General features: G+C 44.9%; 1 protein-coding gene across 9 annotated transcripts in view; it reads right to left on the reverse strand.

The window, feature by feature from the left end:
• Window positions 1-15,024, reverse strand: part of RNF213 (ring finger protein 213) — a 112,787-nt gene that overhangs the window by 65,297 nt on the left and 32,466 nt on the right. For 8 of the 9 annotated variants that reach the window (XM_079906211.1, XM_079906214.1, XM_079906212.1 and 5 more), the window contains 7 exons: window positions 14,357-14,640; window positions 13,351-13,607; window positions 11,998-12,195; window positions 8,130-8,352; window positions 7,291-7,346; window positions 5,994-6,147; window positions 2,893-3,063 (listed from right to left, as the gene is read on the reverse strand). In XM_079906211.1, the coding sequence (XP_079762337.1) occupies window positions 2,893-3,063; window positions 5,994-6,147; window positions 7,291-7,346; window positions 8,130-8,352; window positions 11,998-12,195; window positions 13,351-13,607; window positions 14,357-14,640 (1,343 nt within the window). Of the gene's footprint in view, window positions 1-2,892; window positions 3,064-5,993; window positions 6,148-7,290; window positions 7,347-8,129; window positions 8,353-11,997; window positions 12,196-13,350; window positions 13,608-14,356; window positions 14,641-15,024 lie in introns of those variants that run through there. The other variant, XM_079906218.1, reaches the window with a different exon arrangement.

Here is a 15,024-nt window from a genome sequence, read left to right on the forward strand (position 1 = left end):
GAGCTACACTTTGTTGCAGTGCACAGCTTCTCATTGTGGTGACTTCTCTTGTTGTGGAGCACGGGCTCTAGACACGTGGGCTTCAATAGTGTGGCTCGCGGGCTCTAGAGTGCAGGCTCAGTAGTTGTGGTGCAGGGGCTCAGCTGCTTCACGGATGTGGGATCTTCCTGGACCAGGGCTCGAACCTGTGTCCCCTGCATTGGCAGGCGGACTCCCAACCACTGTGCTACCAGGGAAGCCCCTGTTGTTGCTATTTATTTATTATACAGCAGGTTCTTATTCGTTATCTACTTTATACATATTAGTGTATATATCTCAATACTAATCTCCCAATTCATCCCACCACCACCACCACCCCACCCCCGCTTTCCCTCCTTGGTGCCCATACGTTTGTTCTCTACATCTGTGTCTATTTCTGCCTTGCAAACCAGTTCATCTGTACCATTTTTCTAGATTCCACATATATGTGTTAATATACGATATTTGTTTTTCTCTTTCTGACTTACTTCACTCTGTATGACAGCCTCTATGTCCATCCATGTCTTCACAAACGACCCAATTTCGTTCCTTTTTATGGCAGAGTAATATTCCATCGTACATATGTACCACATCTTCTTTATCCATTTGTCTGTCGATGGGCATTTAGGTTGCTTCCATGACCTGGCTATTGTAACTAGTGCTGCAATGAACATTGGGATGCATGTGTCTTTTTGAATTATGGTTTTCTCTGGGTATATGCCCAGTAGTGGGATTGCTGGGTCATATGGTAATTCTATTTTTAGTTTTTTAAGGAAGATCCATACTGTTCTCCTTAGTGGTTGTATCAACTTACATTTCCACCAACAGTGCAAGAGGGTTCCCTTTTCTCCACACCCTCTCCAGCACTTGTTGTTTGTAGATTTTCTGATGATGCCCATTCTAACTGGTGTGAGGTGACACTCATTGTAGTTTTGATTTGCATTTCTCTAATCATTAGTGTTGTTGAGCAGCTTTTCATGTGCTTCTTGGCCATCTATATGTCTTCTTTGGAGAAATGTCTGTTTAGGTCTTCTGCCCATTGTTTGGTTGGGTTGTTTGTTTTTTTAATATTGAGCTGCATGAGCTGTTTATGTATCTTGGAGATTAATCCTTTGTCCATTGACTCGTTTGCAAATATTTTCTCCCATTCTGAGGGTTGTCTTTTCGTCTTGTTTATAGTTTCCTTTGCTGTGCAAAAGCTTTTAAGTTTCATTAGGTCCTATTTATTTTTGTTTTTATTTCCATTACTCTAGGAGGTGGGTCAAAAAAGATCTTGCTGTGATTTATGTCAAACAGTGTTCTTCCTATGTTTGCCTCTAAGAGTTTTATAGTGTCCAGTCTTACATTTAGGTCTCGAATCCATGTTGAGTTTATTGTTGTGTATGGTGTTAGGAAGTATTCTAATTTCATTCTTTTACATGTAGCTGTCCAGTTTTCCCAGCACCACTTATTGAAGAAACTGTCTTTTCTCCATTGTATATCCTTGCATCCTGTGCCATGGATTAGTTGACCATAGTTGCATGGGTTTATCTCTGGGCTTTCTATCCTGTTCCATTGATCTATATTTCTGTTTTTGTGCCAGTACCATATTGTCTTGATTACTGGAGCTTTGTAGTATGGTTTGAAGTCAGGGAGTCTGATTCCTCCAGCTCCATTTTTTTTTCCTCAAGATTGATTTGGCTATTCAGGGTCTTTTGTGTCTCCATACAAATTTTAAGATTTTTTGTGCTAGTTCTGTAAAAAATGCCACTGGTAATTTGATAGGGATTGCATTGAATCTGTAGATTGCTTTGGGTAGTATAGTCATTTTCACAATATTGATTCTTCCAATCCAAAAACATGGTATATTTCTCCATCTGTGTGTGTCATTTTTGATTTCTTTCATCAGTGTCTCATAGTTTTATTAGTACAGGTCTTTTACCTGTTGTTGCTTTTTAAATCATGAGTTCACACTATACCTCTAGCTCCTTCCAAACCACAGACCGCCTCCTCTCTCCCCTGGTCCACACGTCCCTCCTCCAGTAAGAAAGAACCTGGGCTTCCAACAGCAGCAACCCTGTGTCCATCTGCTCAGCCTTAGAGTACACACAACATAGCTCCAGACTTGCTACACCCATTCCACTGCCAACAGCAAAACTTCTAAACCAAGTTCAAGATGTATGTATGTTTTCCTTGTTTTGACCTTAGACTCTGCCCCGGTGAGGGTGAGTGGTCAGAGTTCTGGGCTCTGGGTATTTGGATTAATGATCTTCTCCCCTCTGTGTAGATAGGTAATAAGTTTGAAGAAGTCTGAGATGGAGTGAGAGTCATTTGTCTCTGCTCATGCACAGTCTCAGCTATATGATTTTATAATGACTCCATTAAAGTATCCCTGGAAGGCAACAGCCTATTGAAGTCTGGTTTGATGACGTCAGAGGGCCATTTGGTTGGTTTGCTTATATCACTTTCTAGAACTTTGTCCTGGAGCCAACAGTCTTTAGGCCCTCCCTCTTCCTCCTCAGTGGCACAAGATTCTGTCCACACCTCGGTTTCTGGAAGCCCTCCCTGCCTCCCAACATTTTGGAACTGATTTCCAGTTTCCTCACATTCAGACGCCACTCTGCCCAGTTTCCCTTTCAAGTAGCTCTTGCTTCCATCTTATTCTTCCACTTTCAACATCATAAACCTGACTCATAACCTCAGCACTGGATCAGACTCGAATGCCCCTCCCCGCCAGCCCAACAAGGTCTGTCCTCACCATTCAGCAGCCTCACCATCGGTGTGGGGACCATGGCCCACCCACCAGGGTGCCCGTGCCCTTGGGTCCTGTTAGGGGAGCAGCTGCCCATTCTGCAAACAAGACCCACTGGGTTCCCTGCACTCGGCAGGGCTTACCTCAATCTCCTCGCAGTAAGTGAAGGTGACAGAAAACGAATACTCAGTCTGGAATATGCCCTTTTGAAAAATTCTCTGAAGCCAAGATCTTGTAGCGGCGAGAGTCCCCTGGAAGACTGTTTTTACTGAATTCTTCTTTCCAGTTTCATTTCCCTGTCCTCCTGCTGAATCCTGTCACCACAAGTGAGAGACAGAGAGTTTAATTGTCCCTGCGCTGTGGACCCAAAGGATCGGCCAGATGCCACTCCCTTCCCCCCTGCACGCCCGACACCACCTGTGCGCTCAGACTCACCGGCCTGGCCACAGCCTGCACATTCATAGCACTTTCATTTCCCCAGAACATTTCGGCTTCACTCTGGGTGGGCAGCATGGGGGAACGAGGCAGGAGAAGGAGTGGCATGGATGCCCCAACAAATGACCCCAGGCAACTGTTAACAGAGGCAACTCTGCCTCGCCAATGCACAGACTTCCTGGGCTCTGAGCCGAGGAAGAGCTGACAAGCTTCCTCTGGACAGGGTGCGAAGGAGGCACCCAGGGCTCAGAGCCTCCAGCAGTTCAGAGAAGCCGAGCTAGTGTAAACCCTGCTCCTCAGTGACATGTTTGGTCTGCGGGCCAGGAGGTAAACCCACGTCCCCAACCACTGGTGCTCTTTCCTTGAGGTTCTCCCTTCATTCCCTCTCCCTGAAAAGCCCCTTTTCCCCGGGGTCAAGGGCTCCAAGGATGCCTCCCTCCCTCTCTCCCTCTCCTTCTCACCAGAAGCACCTTTACCACAAAGCAGATACAGCCCAGCCATCAGCCCCACTTAGAGGTCTCTCCCAGTTCTGTGTGTGTTTCCTTTTGCTTCAACTGAGCCCCTCAAATTGTGTGTCAGGACCCCCCAAAATTGAATCTGTTGGTGTCACTCCCTCCCTCCAGAGATGCCTGGCCCAAGGGCTAAAGACGCGGTGGCGAGGCAGCTGCCCAAGGAGCTGACAGCACGGTCAGTAACCAGAGCAAGTGCCAAGATGAGAAAGCACAAGCTATTTTCAAGGCACATAAAGGGTGCTGTACCCAGCCTGGTGGGGGCAGTTCTTCCCTGAAAGATTCAGGGAGCTCTGGGCAGCATGGGAGTGGTGGGCTGGGGTACAGGTGTGACGGGAGCATAGCACTCAGGATGTGGGTGGCAAGGGCCAGCGACAGTTCTGAGCTGAAAGCAGGACACGCTGACCCATGCGGAACATCCCCGCATGGTGCAACAGCTTCTAGAATAATCTGGAAGCTTTAGCAGGGTGTGCATGCCATCTGTGATCTGGCATTGCCTAGATCTCAGCTCCATCTCCAGCCACACTAGGCTACCTGTGGGTCCTCCGGAGCAGCATGTTCCTCTCCTCCCTGACACTGCACGGGCTGCTCTCTCGCCCTGTGGGAACGTCAGCCCCTCCGAAGGCCCTTTGTTCCCAGGGCACCTGATCAACACTCCAGCTTAGCATTAAGCCACTGTGCTGCAATTATGTGCTCACAGGATGGTCCCCCTCCTACGCATCCCTGCTGCCAGGGACCTGTCTTCTCCATCTGGGTGTCCCCTGCACCCAGCACAGATGATGGACGTAAGTGGATAACCCAAGTCTGAAAATCTACTCTAGAACCTTCAGCTTTGCTCCTTGTTTTTCTCGATCTGATGTCCTATCAATCCTATCAACCCTTTATGTCAGCATGCAACCAAAAGCTCTGCAAAAACTCTTCATATACTTTGGTTTTATTTAATTTCAGTTCTGCAAAGCTTTCTGCTTTTATGGCACAGGTAGAGTATTTGGATCAGACTGTGGATTGCACTAATCTGAGATCCCAACCAACATTTAAGATAGTTATTTCTACAGGGACATATACCCTAAGTAACTGACAAATTTCAAATTTCTTGAACACAGTTTATCTAGACGTTGGCACCTGCCTATGATGGTTTAAATAATACCCACTTCAGGAGAAAGCAATCATCTTACCAATAATGTTTATTTTTAAATGTATCCTTGGTATTTTAAAGAAGAAAAACGAAAAGGAACAAGTTAAAACATATACTTAATTATTTTATATCACTAACGTCCCAGTTCTGACGTGTCAAATGCTTAACAAATAATTGGTCGATCTAAATATGAAATCATCTATCACCTTCCTGTGGAAGCTCAAACTCAAGCTGGTGAAGATCACACAACAATGGGAAAATATAAGCTGCGCACAACAAGCAACGTCATGGATGGAACTCAGAGATGTCACGTCAAGTGAAGAAAGCCAGACACAAAAAGGAAAGAGTTCAAAGATGGGCAAAACTAATCCGTGGTGGTAGAGATCAGGAGAGTGGTTACCTCTGGGAGGTGTGGAGCGAGGGGGGCAGAGCTCTGGGATGTCCCTACAGCTTGATGAGGGCGATGGAGCCTGTGTGGAAAGGCTCTAAGGTGGGCACTTAGGTGTGTGGACCTCGCTACTGTATTTGAGTTTCAGTGAACAGGAATAAAGCTCAGGTGGGAAAGACTAGGCATGAATATGCATTTAGGTGGGGAGGTCCTTGCCTGAAGTCCCAGCCACTTGCAGAGCTCTTGAATTAACCCAGTCACAGCTGATACTCTACACTTGAGATCCTGCACTGCCTCCTTCCCTCCAACGCAAGCCCTGGAGAGCAAGCACGCAGACCCTAGTTCACCAAAATAGCCTCGATGCACAGAACAAAACCTGGCATCAAGTAGGTACTGACAAATATCTGATGACACAATCAGCCACTCTGTGTCATTCCAGCAATCCTAGAATTAGCCTATCTCCTTTTTGTTTTTTTGTTTTTTTTTTTTTTTTTTTTTTTTGTGGTACGCGGGCCTCTCACTGTTGTGGCCTCTCCCGTTGCGGAGCACAGGCTCCGGACGCGCAGGCTCAGTGGCGGTGGCTCACAGGCCCAGCCGCTCCGCGGCATGTGGGATCTTCCCGGACCGGGGCACGAACCCGTGTCCCCTGCATCGGCAGGAGGACTCTCAACCACTGCGCCACCAGGGAAGCCCCAGCCTATCTCCTTTTTGAACTGAGGGTGCTTCAGGTTCCATAGCTCTCCTGGGTACAACATTACGTGTACGTGTTCCACTTACCACTAGAAGTTTAAGTATAATAATTCTGCAAACAATCTCAGCAGATAAGGCAGGCATCTCATAAAACGTGTATTCTTTTGTTATTCTGCAGGTAGTTTCGTGAAGTTTCAGGCACACAGTCAAGTAGGACTGTATCAAGGGCTCCTCAAGAATCCTACCCCACAAAGAGTTGAAAGAAATCAATGAAGTAATTTAGGAGGAATGAGAAAACAGTACCTCTTATCCATGACGAGTTCCTTCCCTTTAAAACACCTACAAGGAAGGCGTGTACTTGATCCCATATAGGTTAACATCCAGGACATTTCCATCTATCTTGAACTTGGGATTAAGATAAAAAGGAAACAAAGTCCTTTTGGTTTGCCTCCATGGTCTGAACTATTTTAACAAAAGCAAGTTAAACTATTTCCAAGTGTATTCCTTTGTTTGAAAAAAATCTTAGGGATGCATATTACCAAAGATTCAAATACCATATAAATTTTTTAAAAAATCAGGAAGATACAGGGAGGGAGAAAGAGAAAGAAATGCTAGAAGAATATATCCTGGGATATCCTGTGCATGAAATCTCTTCCCGCTCTGTGTGGACTTGCTTACTGGTTGACACATGACCAGAGCTGAGAGTTAGGGAGTTGATCAGAGTGGGGTTTAGAAGGCAGCATGAGAAAGGAATTACCTGGGTCAATTCTGTAATACACAGAATTAGGTGGGGTCCCTGAAGCCCCAGGTGCTTGATGTTAATGAAGACCTGACACCCCCACCTCCATCCTGAACACCCTACTAATTCAGATGAGGTGATCCTGGCAGTGCTCCAAGTATCTCGGAAAATACCTTCTCTCCCACAGGTACATTTCTATTGTTCTGCATTCGGTACACTGTGCCTTCTGGGTATCAGAGGTCACACAAATTTGCAGGAGCAAGTAATCTCAGATGATTACGGAAAGCTAACTTTGATTTTTATTTTCAACTTCCCTGACTTGTCAAAAAAATTTGAAGACTAAATGCTGACGAAATGCAGGATGCAAGCATGAATATGTAATATGATGGTGATCACTTAAAAATAAATGACAAAAATGCACAGGAAAAAAGACCAGATGGAAATAAACCAAAATCTTAGCAGCTGATTTCTATGCTTTTCCCTTTTTTAAAAAGTAGCATGATTACATTAATACCTAGAAAAAAGAAGTGGGATATATATTAATTTATGACCTTCCATTAATGACAGCAAATATGGGATACAGCCAATCAGTAGGCGATAACCGTGTGCAAGAGGAGAGAGACTACACTTTACTTTTCTACTTACTTTTCCCGAAACATATCCAGGAGGTGCAACAGCATTTCAAAAGTACTCTTAATACTCTAGGGTGGGGAAGAAAAGAAAAAAAAGAGAGGATTTAATCATGATGCCACCATCTTTGCTAAAACAGACCCCCCAAAATCCAACATAAATAGAGCATAATAATTATTTTCTTTCTATAAACAAATTTTAAGGGGCTCAAGTACTAATCTTATACCTTCTACAAATAAAACTCAGGATTTAAAATTATACTGTTTTGGGGACTTCCCTTGTGGTCCAGTAGTTAAGAATCCGCCTTCCAATGCAGGGGATGGAGGTTCGATCCCTGGTTAGGGAACTAAGATCCCACATGCCACAGGGCAACTAAGCCCATGCCACAACTACTGAGCTCACGTGCCACAACTAGGGAGAAGCCTGTGCGCTGCAACAAAGAGCCCGCACGCAGCAACAAAAGATCCTGCATGCCGCAACTAAGACCCAAAGTAACCAAAAATAAATAAATATTTTTTTAAAAATAAAATAATACCATTTTATCCACCCCCAAAATGGGAAAGGACAGAGAGCAATTAGGAAGTGGACCAATACTCAGAATAACTTCTAGCCCTGCCCTGCACAATCACACATACCCAAAGGCTACTGTTTTATTGAGTTCTATTTACTGAAACAGAATAACTCAAGTAAATCAACCCTTTACCCTATGAAATATTGACCCCTCCTGGTTCTCTTTTTTCTAAATGCTTTACCCTGTCAGGTTTTCAGAAAAGGAGAATCACACATTCTGACTGATTCGGTTTTGATCTGCTTTTGCTAAGCAAGGACTCAAGAGCCGATTCCAGACAACAAACCTGGGAATTTCTGTTGGAGATTTCCTCAAGTCCTTCAAGCCGGTACCAAGTCCCTAGAAGACAGTCCAGGATACGAGGGGGTGAGTAACTCAGGTAGTCAATGAGGTCTTCCATGTAATGAACCAAGTTACTCAGAGGGAGCAAACTGAACCAGGATCGGAACAGATACTCATCCACATTTAGCAAATGTCTGTTCTTTCCCATTAGCTGGAGTAATTGTTTCCTATATAAGGGAAAATTGGAACAGAAAAAAAGGGCAACAGTGAGATCAGTAAAACAGACCAAGTTAGTTAAAATTATGTTAGAAGGGATCTGAAAAGTTCTGATTTCAAAAATGATTTAAATGCTAAGAACTCAATCAAATGAGAAGTAAACAATAATATATTAAGGATTCAGCAACATGGATGAACTCTGAGGACATGATGCTCAGTTAAATCAGCCACTTACAAAAGGACAAATACTCTGATTCCACTTATGTGAGGTCCCTAGAGGAGCCAGATTCATAGAGACAGACAGTAGAGTGGTGGGTGCCAGGGGCTGGTAGTGAGGGAGGGAGTAGACAGTTGTTGTTTAATGGGGACACAGTTTCAGTTTTACAAGATGAAAAGTTCTGGAGACGGATGGGGGTGACAGTTGCATAACAATGTGAATGTACTTAATGCCACTGAACCGTACACTTAAAATGATTAAAACGGTAAATTGTAGGTTAGGTATATTTTATCATAATAATAAAAGAATCCACCCAAAATTAAGCACTTTCCAGCTTTACTGAGATACAACTGGCATATGACGCTGTGTTACGGTTAAGGTTAAATGTGTTGATTTGATACTCTTTCTTATTGCAAAATGATTACCACCATAGCATTACTTGATAGCTACACCCATTGTGTCATATAGTTACCATTTCTTTTCTGTGGTGAAAACATTTTTTGTGGTGAAAACATTTAAAAGTTGCTACTCTCTTAGCTTACTATAAGTAAACAATACAGTATTATTAACTATAGTTACCATGCTGTACATTAGCTCCCCAGAACTAATTTCTCTTCAGAGTACTGAAGTTTGTACTCTGACCAACATCTCCCCTTTTCCCCACCTCCCAGCCCCTGGTAATCACCATTCTACTCTCTGCTTCTGAGTTTGACTTTTTTACATTTCACATATAAGTGATATCATACAGTATTTGCCTTTATCTATCTGACTTATCTCACTTAGCATAATGCCCTCAAGGTCCATCCATGTGTTGCAAGTGGCAGGATTCCCTTTTTTTTGTGGCTGAATAATACTGCGTCATATATACATATATATGATGATATACACAAGTATATATACATCATATATATGTATACACACACACACATATACACACCACTGCTTTATTTATTCATTTGTTGATGGACACGTAGGTTGCTTCCACATCTTGCCTATTGTGAACAATGCTGCAATGAACACAGGGGTACAGATATCTCTTTGAGATACTTATTTCATTTCCTTGGGTTACATACCCACAAGTAGGACTGCTGGCAATCCTATGGCAATCCTATGGCAGTTCTTTTTTTTAACTTTTGATACTGTTTTCCATTGTGGGTGCAATAATTTATGAACTAAGCATGTTGATGCGTGAATAAGCAAGCGCCCTGGATCAAACAGTCTATGCAAACCCAGTCTGGGGAAGGTCTTTAAATTATGCTGTTCTGTAACACTGTCCTGGAGACCCGAAAAGATGACAATGGGAAAGTAAATACAGCCGAGTGACACAGAAGCGACAGAGGCTACGCGAAACATATGGATGGATAAAGCTTCACTACATACTAAAGGCCACTTTTGCCTAAAAGACACGATCTTTAAGACCAATGCTAATGTTTGTCATTCTCCAGCTAAATTTCTTCTAGATAGTCAGTCTTCTAGATAAATGCCCCTTGAAGGGCAATTTAAAATATATATAATTATATAAATAATCTTAATTTGGCTTTAATTTCAAAACGTTCCAATAATAGTGAAGAAGAAATAATTCAGCTCACTCACTATTTCAATCCCTAAAAACCTATAGGCTAGATCCTATTGGATTAGGGGCAGGGAGGGCAGATGAGAGATTTGGAATAGTTTCTTTGACAAAAAACAAAGTAAATGGGGGATGTTATCTGTGCTTGGAAATAAGTGTTAGTATTAATTTTTTTGTACTGAATTTGTATTTTTTATTTAGCTTTTGTACTTAAATTTGATTTACCATTTTTCTTTTATGGATTGTGCTTTCTGTGTCTTCTCTAAGAAATCTTTCCTTGCCTCAAAATAGTACTTCACTACCTCAAGATGTGCACCTACAATGTGCAAAGCCTCTGACCTGTGAAATTCTACTTTCAGGAATTTATCTTGAGGAAATAATTGGACAGGGAAAATTACAAAGAAGTGCATCAAAGCATGCTTACAAAGCGAAAGTGCAGAAATAATCCAAGCGTCCAGGTACAGAGAACCGGCTAAATCAAATTTGCAACACTAAGCAGTCATTACAAAAGTAGGTATATATTTACTGGCAAAAAAAATCGTTCACAATATACTGTTAAATGAAAAAAAGAAGGTTGGAAAACAGGATAAAACAGAATCAATAATCTATCATAGAGGCGGGGCAGGAGGGAATTGCATGAAACCAGACAAAAGGTGCAAACTTCCAGACATAAGATAAATAAATGCTACGGATATAACGTACAACATGATAAATATAATGAACACTGCTCTGTGTTATATATGAAAGCTGTTCAGAGAGGAAATCCTAAGAGTTCTCATCGCAAGGGAGAAACTTTTTTTCTATTTCTTTAATTTTGCACCTATGAGGTAATAATAGATGTTCACTAAACTTATCGTTGGTCATCATTTTGTGATGTAAGTCAAATCATTATGCTGTACACCTTAAACTTATACAGTGCTATAGGTCAATTATATCTCAATAAAACTGTAAGAAAAATACATAATCTATCTTTTGTGGTTGATTTTTTTTTTTTTTTTTTGCAGTACGCAGGCCTCTCACTGTTGTGGCCTCTCCGTTGCGGAGCACAGGCTCTGGATGCGCAGGCTCAGCGGCCATGGCTCACGGGCCCAGCCGCTCCGCAGCATGTGGGATCTTCCCGGACCGGGGCACGCACCCGTGTCCCCTGCATCGGCCGGCGGACTCTCAACCACTGCGCCACCAGGGAAGCCCTGTGGTTGATTTTTAAGCATATAAAGCACCCACATATCGACATTTGGACAAAACCCTGCAAATACACAGGCCAAAGTGTCAACAGCAATGATTAGCTCTGGGGTTGCAGGCCATTTTTGTATTTTTCTTTGTATTTCTTGCTTGTTTAAAATTCTTTTTTTTTTAAAAATTTAATTAAAAAAAAATTTAATTTAATTTATTTTTTGGCTGCGATGGGTCTTCATTGCTGTGCACGGGCTTTCTCTAGTTGTGGGGAGAGGGGGCTACTCTTCGTTGCAGTGTGCAGGCTTCTCATTGTGGTAGCTTCTCTTGTTGTGGAGCACGGGCTCTAAGCACGTGGTCTTCAGTAGTTGCAGCACGCAGGCTCAGTAGTTGTGGCTCATGGGCTCTAGAGCACAGCCTCAGTAGTTGTGGTGCACGGGCTTAGTTGCTCCAAGGCATGTATCTTCCCAGACCAGGGTTCGAACCCGTGTCCCCTGCACTGGCAGGCGGATTCTTAACCACTGAGCCACCAGGGAAATCCCCTAAAATCTTTAGAGAAGTAATTTAAAAGGAAGTGATACATTACTTCCATCACTAAAAGCAGGAATGAGTGGGTACTAAAAGTCCACTGGAGATCTTGGAAGCACAGTTATGATTCCAAGATTTACATATGTTAAGTGCAGGTCTGTAACTTACTGATCTGCTCTTTTTTCCCGAAACTCCGAGAAGGAGATGCCTTCAAGGGCTGCCCAGGTGTCCTCGGGCTGCACGCCTGAGTCCTGGGCTGGTGAGGACAGGTCCATGCAGTGGTGCAGCACAGGCAGGGCACACACCCAATGGTCAACCTTTCTGTCCATGCACATTTGGCACAGGTTTACCATGGATGCTCGCCAGCTAGAAAGGGAACAGAGATCCCATGTGAGCCTAGCACGGCCAGTGTCAGGCCAGCCCCGGGGGTCTGACACCCACCAGCGAAGGGATAGCTCCTCGCACAGAGCATAAGATAAGAGCACTCCGGGTGTCTGAGCACAGAGTGACCAGATCAGGGAGAAACCTCAGGGGCCCCCTCGGCACCCCCAAAAAGCATCAGGCACTGAACTGGCCCTTTCGAAGCCCCAGAGCAAACTCCTGGTGGCATCTTTCCATCCTCCTTGACAGTGGAGGAGACAGAGGTTCAGAGATGCATGTGATCTATGCAAGGGCCCCTGTGCCAGAGCTGGGGCTTGAACCCAGGTCATCTGGCAACAGTAAATCTACATATAAAGCAACTTTTTACATGTAAGGAAGGAGCCTATAAATAATACACGGCATGTTCCCTACAATCACAAAACACGGATGTTTCTTAAGACCTGGAAACACTTGTATATTTGCCAGCATTTCTTCTCTCTTTCAAAATGAACGGGGTTTAACTGGGTGTTTTAAATTTGTAAAACCACAAGGCAGGTGTTCCATAAGACTGACTGCTCAGAGAAGGCTGCCCAATATCACCCTAAAGTTCAATTCAAACAGCTCCAGAAAAAAGACCTTGGGACCATCAGAGGGTTCTGGGGCGGCACCTCCACCCAGTGAAACATGAGTGCCTTCAGGACAGGCCGCGGCCTCCACACCACGAGTGCTCCGGGCCCAGCGCAGTGACACTCTGGCTCGTGAACTGGGCACGGCAACTGCAGAGGCCACGGGGAGGGCACCCACAGTACTTCCACAAACATCCTCAAGTCCGGCTTCGTTGTCTTACCATGACCCCCCCCCCCCAAGATACACGCACGTGGGGCTGAGTCATGAGACACCTTGAAGCTGCTCAAAAGCAGGGTACTCAGGAGAACGTGAATAAGATGAAAACTGGTATATCGGCTAGAAGAGGCCAGCGGGACAGACACTGACGCGACAACAGTGAGCAGTAAAGTTACGGCTAGTTTTTATTCCTTGCATGTCTTCATCCATTCTCTGACAAGCACTTATTTTTATAATCAGATAAAAACCATTAGAGAGCTAGAAAATCTTTACACACACACACACACACACACACACACACACACACACACACACTACCTCTGAGATGTTTCAAGGATGTGGATCAGATCCTTGCGAAGGGCATCCGGTGAACTGGCATTCGAGCAAAGGAGGCAACAGAGTGAGCCCAGGTCACTTTCCGGTAAGAGAAAGTGAAATTTTTCCACTGAGAAAAGGACAATCAGGCCCATTCTCAATTTACTCCTCACCGGGCAGTCTTCAGGCAGAGGGTCCGCCCTCATTTCCAGAAATGGTGCCATTTTCTTTGTCAAACATTCCCACAGGTGCTTTCTCACCTGCTCCCAGGAGAAAAGGGAGATACAGAACCACGGCATTGAACCCACCAGAGGTGTCAAGAGCTGCCCATCACTATGCTTACTTCCCCATCAGTTGGGCAGGGAGGGCTCTGTGGAGGGGTCACCCACTGCCTGCCTCCCCACTAAACCCTGAGCATCCCCCTCGCCCTGGGTCTTTGGGAGGTGCCGCCACTGGCACGTCCAAAGGCCTCAGCATGATGGAGGCGCTATCAAGTGGGGGCTCCTGAGCCTTATAAGGATATACTGGTCATCTCAGGTGTGGCTCCAGGTCTGTCTCAGAAATGCCTAAGCCATACCACACAGCAGGTGGAGATGCAGTGAAGGGCACCAGCCTTCTTGTGGTGGAGGGGAAGGGCAGGTGAGGGGGCGGGACCAGTGGGGGAGGGGGGCAGGTGAGGAGGTGGGACCAGTGGGGGAGGGGGGCAGGTGAGGAGGTGGGACCAGTGGGGGAGGGGGGCAGGTGAGGAGATGGGACCAGTGGGGGAGGGGGGCAGGTGAGGAGGTGGGACCAGTGAGGGGGGCAGGTGAGGAGGTGGGAGGAGGAAGAAAATGGGGAGAACAAAGAATTCCCAAGAGGTGGTACTAGGAGAAAAGGGACTGAAATATCCTGCCCCCATCCACCTGGTCCACTGATTCTAGGGGTCATCTGGCCACTAGGAGGTGGAGTGATGCTGAGTGCCCAGGAGGAAGAGAAGGGAGCTGTTGCTGACACCCCTGAGACCTGGTACCTCCTTCTCTTCGTACTGCAGAGTGCTCCACAGCTGTTCTTCTCCTTCATAGATCATGGGCACCCGAATGACAGAATAAAACTGCTGGAACTGGGTGAAAAAGTTCTTTAAATTGATGGCATTCCAGGTCTCAAGGATGCTGAAAATGCGGTCCAGCATGACCGCAGCCGCGATCTGCTTCCCTTTCACCAAGTCTTTCCTTCTACGATCTGTTAGATAATCCACCAATCTCTGGAAATTCCCAAGGGGCCTCCTACAAATTATATCATCGTACTGGTGCCAGTCTAAGATTAAAAGAACAATGTTATACTTAGGAGCATCAAAACCACTAGACCTGGACACTCCACCCTGGAAGGCTGATCTTGACCAGAAGAAATAGGATGAAGAAAGACAGGAACGTCACAGAACGTGGTAAATGGAAGGCAGCCAACACTTGCTCCATCCAGGTACCCATCCACAGATAAACAACAGGGGGCCTGGCCCCTGGGTGGAGCATGGCTGTTTAGGACAAATAACCTGGACACCCTACAGTGAATTGAGTGAGGCACACGATTCAGCTGCCCTGAAAATACTTGAAACATGTCTTTGTCGAACTAGATGGTTCAGCACAATTGGTACATGAGTTCCTTAGAAAATGACCACACAGGGGTCAAAAATTTCGTACTGAA

This window comes from Stenella coeruleoalba, assembly GCF_951394435.1.
Source record: "Stenella coeruleoalba genome assembly, chromosome: 19".
In the NCBI taxonomy this organism is placed as follows: domain Eukaryota; kingdom Metazoa; phylum Chordata; class Mammalia; order Artiodactyla; family Delphinidae; genus Stenella; species Stenella coeruleoalba.